This window comes from Limulus polyphemus, unplaced genomic scaffold (assembly GCF_000517525.1).
Source record: "Limulus polyphemus unplaced genomic scaffold, Limulus_polyphemus-2.1.2 Scaffold2534, whole genome shotgun sequence".
Lineage (NCBI taxonomy): Eukaryota > Metazoa > Arthropoda > Merostomata > Xiphosura > Limulidae > Limulus > Limulus polyphemus.
Window position 1 is genome coordinate 138973 of NW_013668144.1, and position 18223 is coordinate 157195.

An 18223-nucleotide genomic window follows, 5' to 3' on the forward strand; every position below is an offset into this window, starting at 1 on the left:
AGCTAGCAACACCCAAGACCTTAATATCATCTTCAAAATTAAGTAATTTATTTACCATTCCTTCATCTGTGTCATTGATGTAAATCAAAAAGAGAAAAGGTTCTAAGACTGAGCCCTGAAGTATCCCACTTGTGACATTAATCCAGTTTGACTAAACTCCATTTATAACAACCCTCTGCTTTCTTCCATTCAGCCACTTTTTTATCCAATTTGCTAACTTATCCCTCACACCTTTAGATATATTTTTTTACAAGTCTTTTATGAAGCATCTTGTCAAATGCTTTCTGAAAATCTAGATACATCAAATATACACTCTTACCTCCATCTACATAAGCAGTAACCTTTTCAAAGAATGTCAAAAGATGTGTAAGGCAAGAAGTGAAACCATGTTGAATATCAAATAAAATTCTAAACTTTGTTAAATGACTTTGCAAAGCATCTTTTATCAGACTTTCCAAAACTTTTCCCACAACTGATGTAATACTAATGAGTCTATAATTACTGGGACAATTTTTATCACCTTCCTTGAAAAGAGGAGTAACATTAGTCAAATTCCAATCATCTGGCACCTGCTCACCATTCAAAAAAATGACAAAAAATAGTAGCAAGTGGCTCATATATCCTTCTTCAAAACCCTTGGAGAAATATTATATGGCCCAGAGCGTTATATCATTCTTTAAACTTCCTAATTTTTTCTTAACAAGCTCAGAATTAATGTGAACATTTTGTTCAATCTTGTCTCCATCTATCAAATGTTCAAGGTGAGGAAAATTGCTTAAATCTTCATTAGTAAAAACTGAAGAAAAAGCAAAATTTAATAACCCAGCCATCTCATAATCATCAGATATGAACCTTCATCCTTCTTCAAAGATCCTACCCCCATCCTAAAGTTTTGTTTACCCTTAGTATATTTAAAGAAATCCTTACTGTTAAATTTTACATTTGCAGCTAATCATGTTTCATACGTCCTTCTTGATGTCCTAATTTCCTGTTTGACCAACTTTCTTCTAACTATCCCATCATACTGTTCATGTATAATTTGTTTTTTTTTGTAGAAATTCTGCCTAATTGACACTGTTCATTCAGAAAATTTCATTTTGTCTTAATTGTGAAGTTAACACCAAAACAATAAGATAACCCTGTGAGTGTTTTCAGTTATAACAGTTAAGCAAAAAATATAATTTAGACTCTTATTTTCATACATTTTTTTTACATGCTCTAACTGTATTTTAATATTTACTATTATTCTATTTAGGTGACTAAGATTACCTGGTGACATGCACATTAAGGATCCAACCCATTTTGACAGGCTTAGAACATAATAAAAGTATAAATGAGTAGAAAAAATGCAAAGGTGATAAAATAAAGAAATAGACTTTTGGAGATAAATCACCATAAAAAACTATGGTCCTATTTTATTTTCTCGGCAACATTTCAAGCAAACATTTTTTCAAGCCAGAAACAAGCCTGTCAGTTAATGACAACTACAGAAATATATTCTAGATACATTTAAATTTAGCTTCCTCTCATGGAATTTTTTATCTGTTATTTTCAATCACAAAGATAGGAGATTCCAAGAATATTTTTTTTTGTGAGGCTTATTTTTCCTAACAGTTTTCTGAATTATTTTGTAATTTGACATTTTGTAATTTGTTTCTTATTTTCACTTCCCATTTGAACATTTACTACTCTTGGAGTCGTACAGGAATGTATTTTTGCTTAGTTAACTCACTTATTTCTCATCGTTTCGTAGAAGTCCATCTTGTTTTGCACTTATGATGTATCTTGCAAATTTTCTAAAATTTTCAGTAGTTTAGTGCTAAACTCTGCATAAGCTTTGTATATCATTTTTTGTTCTCTGGTTTCACTTTGAGCAGGTCCCAGACAGACATTTACAAATGCATTAATTAGGCATATCACATAATATGATGATTAACTTTTTAGCTTCTATATGTACACTTTATATTTTAAAACAGAATTCACAATAACCATATGTTTTGTTTTGATTTTTTTGTCATTTTGCATGTTGTTAGGGTAAAGCAGGCAAGGATGGAAATAAAGGTGAAAAGGGTGTGGTGGTAGGTATCAATAATAAGTAATTTATTGCTACTTGAAGATGTGCATGTTTTGGGTTGATACTCTATGTAGATACAGTAGAAGGTTTTTGTTATGAATTATATCATTATTTGAAATTGAGTTATATGCTTGTTAATTGACCCATTATCAAAAAGCAAGCTGTCTTGATGTAACCTTTTACAAGCCGGCAAAGCATGATTATAATTTATTATACTTGTTATAAAACATTAGTATTAGGCCTATTATATTTTTAAACACTGCATCTATATCTAGTCCCTTAGAGAATAGTGTATAATTATAGTATTCCAACCACACTATATTCATTATATCCATTGCCAATGGTGAGTTTCACTCAATCCTGAGCTCTTCAGACTGGCTGGGATACACCAAACATGATTATAGTGTGGTTGGAATACTATTATGAAACATTCTTTTAATTCATGAAAATCTCTAAGGGACTAGATATAGAATGTCATGTTTAAAAATATTTTTTCTGTTATAACGTTAATCCCAACTAATTTGGGATCAGCCAATATTTTTTTTAAGCCAGGCATTTTTAGAATTGGGTAACTGGACCAGTCAGCAACTGTATAAGATGAGAATGTTCAGTGACAGGGATTCAAATTTACAAGTTGAGCACCATAACCACCAGGTATCATGCCAAGCTATGTTTAAAAATATAATAGGCCTAATACTAATGTCTTATGAGAAGTATAATTAATTATAATTATTCTTTGCCAGCTTGTAAAAGGCAGTCATATCATAACAATTGTCATCTTAACAAATGTCTTTAATTAATGATGTTTCAACCACTGCACCATTTGTTGTATCCAAGCTGACCTGAAGAGCTCTGGATTGAGCAAAATGCATCATTGGCATTGGATATGATGAATATGGTGTGGTTGGAATACTATTGTTATAATGCACTATTCTAATTCTTGAAAATCTGTAAGGGACTATATATATATAGATGCAGTATTTAAAAATGTAATAGGTCTAATACTAATGTCTTATGACAAGTATAATTAATAATAATCAAGCTGTCTTATTTGTACTATTTAATGTATATAATACTTCAAGTTCAGTCTCACTTGTACTATGGAATTCACTCATTATTAAACTGTGAACTGTCTTATTTATACTATGGAATTGATCCATTATCAGGTTGTGAACTCATTCTTATGGTACTTTGGAATTGACCCATTATCAGACATCAAACTTAATCTTATTTGTACTCCCATTATTAGACTTTGAGCTCAGTCTTATTTATATTGTGAAATTAACCCACTGTGGAGTAAGGTTATAATGGACAAATCAAAACACAACTACAACCAGGGTCAAACAAAAACAATTTATTAAATATAACAACATAAATACAAACAAAAACTTTCAAACAACTAGGATGCAAATATTACCACTTACAAAAAAAAAAAAACAGTTAGTAAACCTGTGCTTGGCTAGGACTAGGTACAAATGTTTATAAACAATGCAACATAAATCTCAATAAATATCATATGAATTAGGAAAAAGAAACAGAAGAATAAAAACCTAATTCACAAGAAAATAACACAATATTTCAAAATTATACATTTCTTAATATCAAGAATTAAATAGCAATAATTCTAACTATATCTCATGAACTAACTTCTTTTCAAGATCAAGGAAGGCTTTTTATTTAGTGGTTAGACCAAAATACATCTCATGTGACTAGTCATTACCATTAATCTACGTAGTCTTTCACAACATTAATATCTGTACATTACCACTAGAGAAGGCTTGTGTCAGTTTCATAATACATATATACTTAAAATCAATGTGCCCTAGCTAGAAGTTGAGTTAGTGATTTAATGTAACTAAAATTCATATTTGAACTAAATGATAGAAGGAATAACAAATGAATAGTAAACAAAACCATAACAAAATAAAAGTAGAATTCGCTTTCTCAAAAGGTATTTTAATTTTTTTTGGTTTTGAACAAAGTAAGACCTGTTTCTTATGTGATAATGTAGCATTAATAACTTTTATTAAATGCAAAGTGCTATCTGATTTGTTTAAGTATAACCTATGTAATTGTTATATCTCATTTACCAAAATTTTAAACATATTTGGCATTTTGCTTTTGCTCCAGACTTACTACACATACCCTTTTTTTGCTTTAAACTTTTGTCCGAATCATCTGTTGCATTAGAAAATTTATTGATGTGTAATTTAGTTTAAGGACATGGTTTTACTTTTTAACAGCAAGTTTTCAATATCATTTTCAAAATTAGAAACATCTTATTTTGAGTACATATCATTGCCATGTTACTTTTCAATTAGTTAATCTTCTAATGTTTAGTTTAGCACATAATACAATATGTATGACATATTTCAACTAGGTGGACAAAACAGATTCAAGTCATAAAGATTTTTGCTATACTATCTTTAGATGAATGGTAGTATATTGAATAAGGTGACCAGATGTCCTGGTTTTGTTGGGACAGTCCTATTTTTTTAGTAGTTTGTCTTAGTGTCCCAAGAAAAGTTCTTGGGATGCACAAGACATTCCAATTTTATGATAAAGACATCAAACTGCCAGTTATGTCGAATCATAAATGTAATAGGCATACTTGACTTGCTCATTGTTATAACATATACTATCCTGTCACCAATGTCTGAATATGGAGACAGTTATAGCAGTGCTCATGGTCAAAACACATTTTACACCATCATGTACTGAATTTTATAACTATTTGATTAAAAAACAGAATTTCTACATCCCATTCGTTCTTCACAAAAATATGTCTATAAAGTTTCAAAGTAATGCTAAAACCTGAAAGTAGCATATTTCAAAGTGTTATGGATTCTTAAATAAGTCCAAATATTAATTAGCCTATTTTATGATAAATTGGATAATGTGAACAATTAAAGATTTCTTGGATGTATAATTTGACTATTTTTGGGCATTTGTTTTGTGTCTATCACCAAAAAAAATAGTTTAAATTATTACAAAAACAATGCCAATGTTAACATATTTGGAAATATTGTGGAACCGTTCAATAAATTTAAAGTAGATTAAATAAGATATAAATTATTCCAAATTTGTAACAACCTATTTGAAATTAATAGCTGGGCTGTTCTGGCTTTTTGATTTAAAATCTGGTCATTCTAATATTGAAACTTTGAATATCTGTAATATGATTCTAAAGTAAGAGGCAAACTAGAAATAGTTTCTTTTATAAAAAATGAAAAACTCTGGCAATAAGTCTTAAGTTTGAATTTCAGTATGAGATTCATTTGTTTCATTTGAGTTAAAAAAATAACCTTTTTATTTCTGTCATAACATCATGATTTTTAAATTAATAATTAATTTATGAGATGATGTTTAAAGCTCAAAAGTACAAGTCCTAAAGTACAAGTTTCAACATTCATGTATTAGTCAGCTTGTTTTGTGCATTAAATCTTAATCATTTGTGTCACCGAAGAAAGTTCTCTATTACCAGAGATTTTCATATAGTATGGTGTTAGTAATATTTAAAAAACTGCTTGGTAATTTAGGATAAGAAATGCTGGCTGAAATTTCATTCTATTTTTATTCAAACTTAAAAATATTAGAAATAATGAATAGCACATAGTTCTTATTAATTTCAAGTATTTGTGTATTTTTTAAAGTAAAATATGTGACTGAGAGAGGTTTAAACCTACATACAGTTTATTGGTTTAGTGATCTAACCAATAAACTACTGGGATTTGCATACTGCAGACCATAGTCTTCATTTATTGTTTTTTATTGACCTAAAGGTGCAGAATCAGTTTAAGTCCATATGGTGGAATGTACAAAAATTAAGTTTGGAACTGAATTAGAAACGTCAACAGTGACACATCCTGGGTAATTTTATAAATGTTTCTGCCCAATAAAAGCTGCACAAACAATGAGGTGGATTTGTAGATTCAAAGTCATAATGTAGACTTGTGTCCTTTTATAGAGATAACCATCAATCACTAGATTTATATTTGTGATTTTGAATGAGGCAGAGAATGTGCAACCTCTCTATGAAATTATTTATTGGTGTAAAAAATAACCCTTAGAAAAAGAGCTGTGTCATGTTACATTGCAGTAAGTCTAAGAATAATTTAATGCTCTTTATTTTTTACCGGATCAGTATGGGTTTCCAGTATATAATAGAATTTTAACTTTTTATTGTTCATTCTATGCCATTGCCAGTGAGGCCTTTCACTCAATACTAGATCTTGTTAGGCCATCTGGGTTAAAACATATGAAATCTTTGTTAATACATTGTTTAAAAGAAAACAATACTTAGGGTGTAGAATGCCTTAACATGATGGTGGAGCATGACAAGGTATAGTTGAAATTCTATTGTACCCATAGTGGACCAGTAAAAATTGTTTGGATTTAAATTTATCTGTCTTATTGTGATGTAGTATCACCTATACAAATATTACCAAATGTTTAGCTCTGCCAGCTAGGACATTCTACATCTTAAGATTTAAACTTTCAAAATAGGTTTTTAGTATTTTCAGAAAATTAAATCAGTAATTTTTATGACATTTTTAGACCTATGTAATAAATGAGAAAAGACATAACTGCTTATTTTTACATGCATATCATTCTCATCATTGTTTTTTATTCTCTAAGAACGAATTAAAGAACCTTAAATTTGAAAATTAAATGTATATATTTTTTCTTCTACAGTCTCCTGTGAGATACATCCAACAGGTGTGTAAATTAAAAATTTATGACTTTACCATATTTTCATGAGTAAAATAATATTTTATTATCAACTCAGTCTTATTTTCTGTGTTAATTTGAAACTAAACAAAAATTTACAGTGATCTCACTTTGTGATACCTCAACATTCATTTTCTGTAGTTTACCAGAGTAATTTTAGGAACAAAGGAAGGTATTTGTTTGAAGAATTCTTATTTAAAAAATATATATTTTTGAAGCGAAAATCTTTTATTTTAATTTTTAAAACAAATACTACATTTCTTCCAGAAATTAAAGTGTCAAGAATGTTAGAAATGACATTAAATAATCATATTATTCAGTACAAGGGTTTCATATAAGAACTTTTTAACACCCTGTTTTACATACAGTAACAGACAAAGTTTATGGTGTACATTTTACAAGTTATTTTGCTCTTATTATAAAATCAAAAAAATATATATTCATCAGTATTTCACATACAGACAGAAAATTAGAAACTGCATTATAAGTTTATTAATAAACAAGATTATGAAACTCTAACTGTATGTATTATAATCTAATCCTCTAATAAATGTTTATCACATGGTTAATTATATTAATGTATATAAATTCATTTTTTCACAATAATTCAGATGGATAGGTTTGATAAATACACTAAAAATGGTTTTTTTTGTAGCATTTATATTTTTATATTTGTTAATGTGTTATGTCATTGAGTGGATTCTTTTGGATTATTTGGGCAAATAATGTGAAGCCCAATCCATGTAATGATACCAAGTTAATTTGTTTCTTCAGTACCATTTGTTAAAGGTTACATTTGCTGGTAGGCTTAACTTCAGCTACAACATTTCATCAGAAACTGAAACTAATGTATGCCTAACTTATAAACTTTTCCTTGTTAATAAGTCAATAATAATCATGCTGACTAATTTTATCACCTGCCACTGTTAAATTCACTAATCGACACTGAACTGATTAACTTATTTACTCGTTAATTCACTGATTCTGGTTTTTATATTTTACTCTTATTTCTAGATACTACAGAAACATATATTACTAACATTCATGAAATTTCTAAAATATTGTGTCATCATGATGTAATAACATGCTTCTTCTAGCAAAAAAAAACACCTCTAAATTTAGATATTAAAAATATAGCTTACAACACTGCCATAACACACAAATAAAACAGGGCATTAAACTGTCCATTCATCAAGTCTTTTTTGATAGTTATGGTATTTAGATGCAATAATCTCTTTTCATCATTTGTTGTCCTGTCACTGGAAGAGTTCTCCCTAGGTGGTAGTTGAGCAAATCCAATGGTGGCACTGTCCTTGGCAATCATCCAAAAGTAGTCTCAACAGGAACCTTGGACTCTTTAGCAGGTTAACTTTTTTGCTGGCATATTCTTCTCTGAAATTATCCACTTGGCTGCTCTTTCATTGATGTGCTTCCAAAGATTATCATAGTGGATGACCTTTGACCTGGACTGCCTGCCTTTAGGATTCTGTAAACCGCATATTGATTCTTTTCAAAACTTTTACAGCCAGACCATCATAGGGATTTTTAATTTATCATTAAAGTCAAGTATAACATTAGTGGCACTCTTTTGTCTCTCTTCATATTCTGTGAGAAACTGCTGAGTGACTGTCCTCTGAATGAGAGTACAAAATGTCCAACAGCACTTTAAGTTCTCTCCCAAACATCAGTGATGACAGTATGTTGCCTGTAGCTCCATGTACTACCGTTTGATAACTCATAACTAGCAGTGGAAGACCTTGATGCCACATTATTTGATGTTCTTTCACATAAGTGGCTAATTGATTGAGAAATGTATGCTTGTATCTCTCCACTATGCTATTGAAAGATGGAAGAATGGCTGTTGTCTTTTTGATTTCATGGATCTGACACATTTCTGTAAATAAGGCTGATTCAAAGTTCATTCCCTTATCTGAGTGAAATTCATAGGCACACCAAATATTGAAACAAATTTATTGAAGAATTTTCTTGCTAGTCTGTCTCTTTTTATAAACAGCATATGCTTCTAGCCATTAGTTGAAATAATCTATCACAACCTTGATATACTTATTTCCATTGTTACTCTGACAAAGAACCAAACACATTAACAGCGGCTCTCTCAAATAGTGCTCTAACATAATACTGCTATAGCAGCACATGTTGCTTCTTTCATAGATCTTTTTGCTCACAGCATAGTTCATACAATTTACACCAATTCTCTGCAGATTGCCAACACCCATTGCAACAGAAGTGTTTTCTTACTCTCTCCAGTGTCTTAACATCTGAATGTCCAGTCATCTGAATATTGTGGATATGATGGAGTGCTTCTGAATGTAGAGACTGTGAAAGTACCACCTATAGTTCTTGTTTCCATCCATTTATCTTCTCATTTCTGACATAACAAGCCCTTTTGTTGACATGTTGATTCCCACTGTGCCAGTACATCTTTGTATTTGGGCTGTGTGGAGTGACTGTTTGCCATGAGGGTTTTTCTTCACTATTCTTGATCCACTCAGATTTTGGTTTCAAACTTGTACCTTTTGCCTGAGCATCTTTCAGTTGAATGTTGTACCACATTAGTTCTTCATCATTACTTGTTCATGTCATCTCTTGGACTAGTCTCTGTTATACTTTAGACTGGTCGTTTTTACTATCTCTGGCTTCCTTCTTTTCATAGTGTTTACATCCTTCATTAATATACGGTCTTTAGGATAATGCATAAGCATACCCAGGGTGAGCATGATGTTAAAGTTGTATTTGAAGTTTCTGTCGCAATCTTGCTGTCTTCCATTCTGGATTATGAAACCTTACCAGCCATTTCAATGCTCCATTATCTGTCTGGAGTATAAAATGTTTCATTATAGTAATGATGGCTCAAACAACACTTAGTACCTCCTTCTGAGTTGTGCAATACCTCCTTTCTGCAGCATTTATTACCTTACTATAGTAGGCAGTCTTATGTCCTTTTCTACATTTTACTTGTGGTAACACTAATCCTTCTTCAAAATCACTGGCATCTGTACCTAAATGAATGGATCTTCAGAAGTTCTAGTACAAGACTATTGGTTAATTATTCCTTCAGTTTTTTTTAATGTTTTCTCACAATTAACAGTCCAACAACACTTATATGGTTTTTCAAGTATTATTTGTAGATGTGCTATGATAGAGAATGATTTTACAAAATGACAATAGTAAGAGCACAGTCCCAGATATTCTCTAATCTCATGCAAGTTCTGAACAGATTCAATCTTAGATGAGTCTGCTGACTAATTGTCCCAAGAAACACCTGTTGATGAAACAATTCACACTTCTTGGGATTCATCATAAGGTTTTCTTTTGTCAACCAATCCAGAGCTTTAGTTAGCCCATCATGAGCATTATCAAATGCCTTCCCATGTGTGATTATGTCGTTCAAGTAGGTGAGTATGGCATTCTAGGATAGTTCAGAAACAGCACATTCCATTAGTCATTGAACTGTAACAGATAAATGTATAATCCATATAGTAATGCAACAACTCATCACAATTCATTTCTTACAGTAAAGGCAGTTTTATGTATTTTCTTGACCAATGTGCATTTGCCAGTATTCAATCTTCAGATCCAATGCTGAAAACCACTAGTGCTTGGTTCTATCGCTCCTTGTTCTTTCATGCTTTCTATTTCTTTGAAAGCCTAATGTTTGATTTGCAAAAGGAAGATATCTGGCCGACTGACATATTGAAGCTGCATCTCTAGTATATATATTTTTGGCTCAAGTAATGAAGGCCACTGGAGAAGGTATCTTGATGTTCCATGAGCAAGTCATGTAACCTTTGACATTCACCAGCTATACGACCATGACAACTCAAATCATACAGCTGTTGTTAGTGATGGTAAACTGTCCTTATTTGAGAATTTGATGTCAGACTTCATTAATTTTTCCTCACAAGTAACTACTTTTGAAGTTCTTTGATGTGGAAGTACTACCTGTACAACATCATATCTTGCAATCTTCCTTCCAGACTTGACTCAGTTTTTATGGTTTGTTAAGTTTATGGCCCTAATTATAACATTTTTATTCTGAAGATCCGTAAGAGTTCATCCAAATATTAATACATCAAGACAAGTTGGAGTGTTTGGTTTTATTGAATCTCTGACAATAGATTTAGTTAATCCCAATGATTGTTCTCTTTGTTATCACTGAAAATTCATTTTCTGGTGCAGTAATTGTTATGGAGTGCACAGGGATTTCCTGGTCATAGACTGTGAAGCTATTTGAAGCTAGCCTAACCTCATATCTATGTCTTTGCATGTAGTCAGTTTCCAGTATGCACTCTTCCTCGATGTCAGTTACTCACCCATCATGAGGTGTAGAGACACTTTCTACAGTAAGAGTAACTTCTAAATGTTTTCTTAATGGAACTTTATGTCCACTTGATGTTAACATCAATCCATCTTCTTTCTTCACTAATGGAAACATTTTCCCATCTCTTATTATCAAATCAGGTCAAATTATTGTAACTGTAGAACCAGTGTTGATCAATATACTGCAAGGCTTCCCATTTATAAACCTTTAAGTCAATGACAGGTTTCTTAAAGCAATGAGCTTCTTATCTCATTTGGAACATTCTTAGTTGAAGTTTTCTCCATAAGTCAAGCTAAATTCCATGTTTTGATATCTGGTTAGCTCTTTGATGTTCTTTTGGTCACATTGGGCTCTGAGATTCATCCTTATGGTATTAACAGCTGTTGATTCCTCACAGTCTTGTCTGTAAAAGTAATGTTTCCCACATTTATAATTGTTCTCTTTTTATAGTGTCTTTTGGGAGGAATTTTTATTTCATACAGGCTTTTGTCTGCAGTTCCTGGCAATGTGTACATTTGAAACACCTATTGTCTTGTGGTTTATTTCCTTCATTCTGTGTAGTCAGCTGTCTAAGTAATCCTTTCAATTCTTCAAGAGTCTAGACTATCATTATAGGGAATTGATGTTTCTGTACTATTTGATTTGATGGTCCTGTAACTTCAAGATGAAGCTTTTAGTTATTTATCCATGACTTTAATGGATTCATGGAGTCAGTTAAGTTTAATTGTCAACTGAAGAGCTTTTAAAGATGAACACCTATTTTGTTTTAGCCTAATTTTCATATCCTCATCTGTTTTGACATCTGTTGGTCACATGCCAAAGAAACCATCATTTCACATGGAGCATCTGGATAAGATAGACAAGCCTTTCCAAATCTCCCACAAATTTAGCTAGAGAATTTTGCTCTAGATACTTGCTTCTGGTGTGTCACTCTGAACCTGTTTTATGAGGCACGTATTAATGTTTCAGAAATGTTACAGGTCTCAGCTGGAAAGTTGCTTAATGTTGTTAAGACTGTTCCTTTTAAATGAGTGGCAAGATAAGTAGCTTACTATTCATTATTCAACCCATTCAGTTTGGAAATTATTTCAAACTGAGCCTGATATGTCTCCCATGGTACTTGTTGGTTTCTTGATTGGGTGATGTAATTGAATTGCACAGCTAAACTCTGGAACTGGATTTGATACTGTCATGGCTGTAGTAGGCCAGGAAGTTCCTTCAGTCAAAGATGGCACAGCAATAGTGATAACAGATGTGGACCAAATAGATTCTCCTATTCCTTATTTAATAGTAAATGGTGTTGTATATTGAAATTTGTGATTGGGTATAGAAAGAGGTATGGTTGGTTTGATCTTTGCATTTACTAATTCTTTTTCCAAATATTTTATTCTGTCATTAATGTTCTTTTCTACCTAATTGATTATGTTGTTATAATTTTTCTGTGCATTATAGATGCCTTTTTGTACTTCTTCAATTTTATCATTATAACCTTTCTTTACTTCTTCAATTCTTGTTGTTGTAATCCCCAATAGTTTTGTGGATGTTATCTTCAGTCATATTTATTTTTGTTTATAATCCTTTAAATGTTATGCCTCTTTTTTTTCTAACTTCTCTCCTAAATTCCTGGTTTGTTCTTCTTAGTCTTCTTCTAATTTTTGGTCTCTTTCTTCTTCATGAAAGGATTGGTGGTTAGAATACATGACTCACAGTCTGCAGGTCATAGGTTGAAATACCATCACCAAACATTCTCACCCTTTCTGCCATGGGGGCCTTATAATGTGACAATCAGTCCCACTATTTGTTAGCAAAGAGTACCCCAAGAGTTGTTGGTGGATTGTGTTGATTAGCTGCTTTCTCTCTAGTCTAACACTTCAAAATTATGACTGGCTGGCACAGATAGCTCTCAAGTAGCTTTATGCAAAATTAAAAAAAAACTTTCTTCATGATCTTTTTATTTTATGTCTCTTTCTTCTTGTTCTTTTTTAATTTTCTGTGATTTTTTTTGGTTTTCTTATAACTATTTCAACCTCTCCAGCAAAGTTTTGATATTGTTATCATGTTGTCATTTTGAAGTTAATGTTTAGTCAGTTCCATTTCTGAAACCATGATGTCACATTTTCTATCATTGTGTGGGTTCATTGGGATTTTTTGGTAAAAATAATATGATGTTCAGCCACATAACGATAACAAATTAATTTATTTCTTCAATAACATTTGCTACATTGAAAAGTAAGCCTAACTTCACAAACAACTTTTCAACAGAAGCTTGGAAACTAACTTACACCTTACTTGTTAGAAATATATTTGCAAAATTTCCTCACTAATCAATCAGTAATAATTGTGCTGACTAACTCACTAACTGAATAGCAGACACACTAATTGTCACTGTTTAACTTACTAACTGAAACTGAACTGATTAACTTAGTTTTTAATTAAATCACTAATTCTGATATTTATATTGTACTGTTACCTCTAAATATTACGTAAAATTCCTAGATATTGTGTCATCATGACATACTAACATGCTCCCTATACATCTAAATTATAACAATATTTTTACTTTTATGGTTCAATTATTATTTTTTTTCCTTTATCAGATTAATGGTAGCTTAGAAGGCACAAAGGAATTTGTAAGTACTACTTATGTTTGTATTTTGTTCAAAATGTTTTACTGTATAAGGTACAGCTCTTGCTATTATATTTATCTCTCACTTTCAAAATATATTTTCTGTATTAAAATCTGTTTAAAAGTACACAAAACAATATTCAAAATTGTAAATGTGTTCAGATCCATGAAGACCATTTAAAGACAGCTTCAGAATTGTTTTAAGATTTACACAATAATGTATTGCTAGTTTTTGTGTGTGTAATATATTGCACCATATTTTCTTTGTCCTTTGTAATATATTCAGGCTTTTCTTGGCTTTCTGTGTATTCATTATAGTTTTCTAACATCTATTTTTTTTACTAGATTTTAGAATTACTATTTGAAGGTTTTAGGTTTTCATAGTCTTTAAATTTATGTTTTTTCTTAACAGGTATATATAAATCTTATGATTGATCAGTTTGCTTTTTTGAAGTACTAATATATTATAGTGTTACTGCAAAGCAAGTTTGTTAATAAAAGCTATAAAATATAAAATTTGACATGCTTGAATTTTAGAAGGTTCTAACAAGTTCAGTATTATGTTAATAAATAATATGCAACATTAATCGTAATTAAAAAAATTGTAAGAGGTTTAACCAGGTGATAGAGACTTTTTATTACAGGTTATAGGCCCTCCAGGACCTCCTGGTCTTCCAGTAAGTAATGGAAATACTTCAGATATATTGGGAACATTTTGTGGTATTGCTTCTGTGAGGTTTTAACATTTAGTAAGTTTAAATCACAGAAAGTGTTGGATAGCTACTCCATTTGAAAAACACTTGTAGTGTTTCACCTATTTCTGAAACTTTTGTAATTTTTAATATATCTTGTAACATAGAAACATGAATTTTTCTGAATTAGCTAGTAGCACACCTTTTGTTTCTTATACATAGTAAGTTAAGTTCTGGTTAGTTCTTGGCTGGCTCAAGCTTTTTACATCTTGTTTTTTTTATTGAGAGTGTTTCCTTAAACATCCATTTCATGTGTAGCAATCATTAATTCTAATGTTGACCAAACCTATTTTATTTATTACCCTCATATTATAAATATACAAGTGACAAAATAAGTCAACAATTATAGTTCAAAGACTTGAAAAAAATGGCTAAATGTATAAAATGAAATATTTTACATGATCTCAGGCTTAAATTTATATCTTGTATGCTTTCTTTGGAAAAAAGTTTTTCATTTTTAAATATTTTATTGCAATTGATACAACACTAAAGCTAGCTTTATGGTTATTTTTTCTACTTAGGGATTAAGAGGAGCACAAGGTCCTCCAGGAATGAAGGGTGACAAGGGGACACATGGGGAAAAAGGTGACCGTGTAAGTTAGCAGTTGTAGACATTTGATATGTCAAGCTGAATTTTTTTTGTATTGTGCTAATTCACTTAAATAGTTAATATCTGTCAAAAAAGCATTATGTGTTTTGTCAAACAGTCATTCAAGATCTACAAAGACAATAGTTTCCTTCAGACTGCACTGGAATACACACTTAACTAATCTCAAATTCTTATGCTACAGAATACCATATCTTCATTAGTTTTTCACCTGCGGAAAATGAGATGTGTAAACAAAAACATTTATATTAGTTTTATTTAACAAAGTTAAAATAAAGTATAATTCTATTATCATCCTGTCTTGTTTTATAATCACAGTTGTTCAGAAATGTTCATGATTGTTGTTGTAATAGTGTTTGGTATGTTAAGAACTACAATAATATGTGAAGTATCAGGTAAGATAACCAGACATCTTTGGAACAATGATTTTTAACACCTGCTTTAAAAAAACATGCATTGAAGAAAAAGCTGGATATAGAAATAGTGATTAATCAAGGAGTATACATATACATCTAAGACCATGTTCATTTGACATGATGAATGGAAGAAATAGTGCTATTTTTATTACTGAGAAGTAATGTTACATTTTCATGCACTCAACAACTATGTTAACATGTTATAAACTAGGGTGAAGAGGGAGAAAGGGGTAATCATGGACCCATGGGATTACCTGTAAGTAACTCTTATATTTTATACTTCTTTATGACTTAATCCAGCATGCTCTAGCTAGAAGGTGAGCTAGCTCTTTAATATAACAAAAAAGTTATAGTTGAACTACATAATAGAAGGAATAATAAATAAATATTAAACAAAACCAAAACAAAGTAAATGTAGAGCTCACAACTTCTCTCTTGAAACTGTGTGTTTGTGTAACAATTCCTGCTCATATGTAAGATAATAAATTTAAACTGAACTTTATAAAACAATCTTGTAGGGTCCAAGGGGATCACGAGGTGAAAGTGGGATTGATGGAGTACCAGGAGAGATGGTAGATATGTTTTGATTATTTTCGTAAATGTATTTTATAAATTACTTGGAGTTAATTAGTTAATCGAGATAATTATAATAAAGGGTCATGTAAGTGAAGATAGTTGTTAATTTGTTTTTGTAAGGAACTGTCTGATGAAATAACTTGTATCGTTATTTCTCTACTGTGATCATATCTTGTAGCACAAACTGTACAAGTATATGTATTAAAGCATTTTTTAATAGTTGTTTTCAACGACAGATACACTTGATTTATTTGATGTGTTATATACAATACTGTTTATTTTTATAAATAGGGTCCTAAAGGAGATAAGGGTGATATGGGATCTCCTGTAAGTTAGTTGGCTTTTAAGTCTTCTTTTGTATAAGTGTGTGCTTTGTTTTGATGTTGAAGTTTTGTGGTTTTTTGCATTACTATCTGAAGTATGGTGTTCTAATTTCTTTGATAACTTTATTGCAAAAATTAAAATTGTTTCTTTCTGAATTATGTCATTGAAAGCGATGAAAATCATTATTTCTTATCAAAATTAATATAAAGAATGGTTATGTTAGTAACTGGTTTTATATAAAGCAATGAACTCATGAGCTTATCTTAGAAACAAAAATGTGGAACTGTAAGATATATAAATCAAAACTATATAATAATGACGTTGAATTGATATTTTAAAGGGTATGGTGGGAAGAAGAGGGAAGAAAGGTGATAAAGGAGAACCAGGTGATCGGGTAAGTAAATATTAGATTAATTTAAGCCGTCTCCAGCCATTATTAGATTAATGTTTTGCATGTTTTTTGTTTATTTGTTTGTGATTAAGCACAAAGCTGCACAATGGATTATCTGTCTCTGCCCATCACGGGTATTGAAACCTGGATTCTAGCGTTGTAAGTTCGCAGACATACCGATGTGCCTTTTGCATATAATTCCCCATCTTGATTACAATGTTTTCTTCTTATTACAACAGCTTATTTGAAGTTGAATGCATGCTTCATTCCCAAAGAACACTTAGCAGTGATTTTGGTATTCTCAACCTAAGTTATACACTCTCTTTAAACAAAAAAAAACTAACTTGGAGACAGGGCTGTGTGCAGGAATTTAAATTTGACCTCTGTTGGAGGGAGGGACACATTACACATGCAAATATGTTTAGATGTACAAAACTATATCAACGCATGCGCATAGATCATATGAATGGAAATAAACAACATTACAGTGTATGCATAGCATTTTTTTGGGTCTAGACCCTTTCCCCTCTCTTATGCATGCTCTTGGTTGAAAGCAAACTGATTTATCGTCTTTATCACTAGATATCCTCAATATGATGGGCTTATGCTATAGGCCAAAAAACTTTTTCAACCCTATTTTTATAATTTTAAATTGGGCAAAGTATCTTACTCACGGGCCTGACATACATTTTTTTACGTTTTTTCTTGATTTCTTATGAACAATTTGTTATTGAGAAGTTTAGTGAGCAAACGAATAATCAAAGTTTTGTTTTTATTTTGTGTTTGGTAAACTAAGGTCCTTTATTTACTTGTTTTTCCCTGTTGGTGATCACTTTAAAATACCTACACTTGATTTAATATTTTACTTCGACTCACACAGTCACGTTACTCTGTTGCAGACAAATAGTAATTTGTAGCTTGTATGGTTTTTCAAAATGAAAATTACTTGTCATATGACGATAATGTGTGAATGTATTAAGCATGGTTTTCGAGTTAAACGTGCTATTATACCCAGTTTTCATCTACAGGGTGTTCCTGGTTTAGATGCCCCCTGTCCTCTTGGCCCTGATGGTCTTCCTTTTGCTGGCTGTGGGTGGACGCCTCCTAATAAGGTGAGTCACACCCAATTGTCTCTCAGAATAGTATGAAATTAAAATGACCTTTTATTACAAAGTTTGATAATATAATTGTATTCAGATAAAAAAGAATATATTAACCATTGTATCATTTTAATGTAACTTTAAAATTTTGAGTCGCTATAAATGTATGTAATAAACAATTTTCTTGATTATTTCTTAATATGTATAGTTCGTTTCTTAGTGGGCTATGTGATAAAGCTCTGAATTTTGATGTTGGCGAGTTAGGTTTGAGCCTATGCGATACC

General features: G+C 31.1%; 1 protein-coding gene across 1 annotated transcript in view; it reads left to right on the forward strand.

The window, feature by feature from the left end:
• LOC106467227 (collagen alpha chain CG42342-like) overlaps nucleotides 1–17951 on the forward strand; it is a gene marked incomplete at its 3' end in the record, with an annotated part of 54182 nt that extends 36231 nt beyond the window's left edge. The window contains exons 11-20 of the mRNA XM_022395362.1: nucleotides 2034–2078; nucleotides 6770–6793; nucleotides 13745–13777; nucleotides 14418–14450; nucleotides 15047–15118; nucleotides 15760–15804; nucleotides 16067–16120; nucleotides 16416–16451; nucleotides 16789–16842; nucleotides 17868–17951. Coding sequence (XP_022251070.1) covers nucleotides 2034–2078; nucleotides 6770–6793; nucleotides 13745–13777; nucleotides 14418–14450; nucleotides 15047–15118; nucleotides 15760–15804; nucleotides 16067–16120; nucleotides 16416–16451; nucleotides 16789–16842; nucleotides 17868–17951 — 480 coding nt within the window. The remainder of the gene's footprint in view (nucleotides 1–2033; nucleotides 2079–6769; nucleotides 6794–13744; nucleotides 13778–14417; nucleotides 14451–15046; nucleotides 15119–15759; nucleotides 15805–16066; nucleotides 16121–16415; nucleotides 16452–16788; nucleotides 16843–17867) is intronic.
• Between the last annotated feature and the right edge of the window lie 272 nt (nucleotides 17952–18223).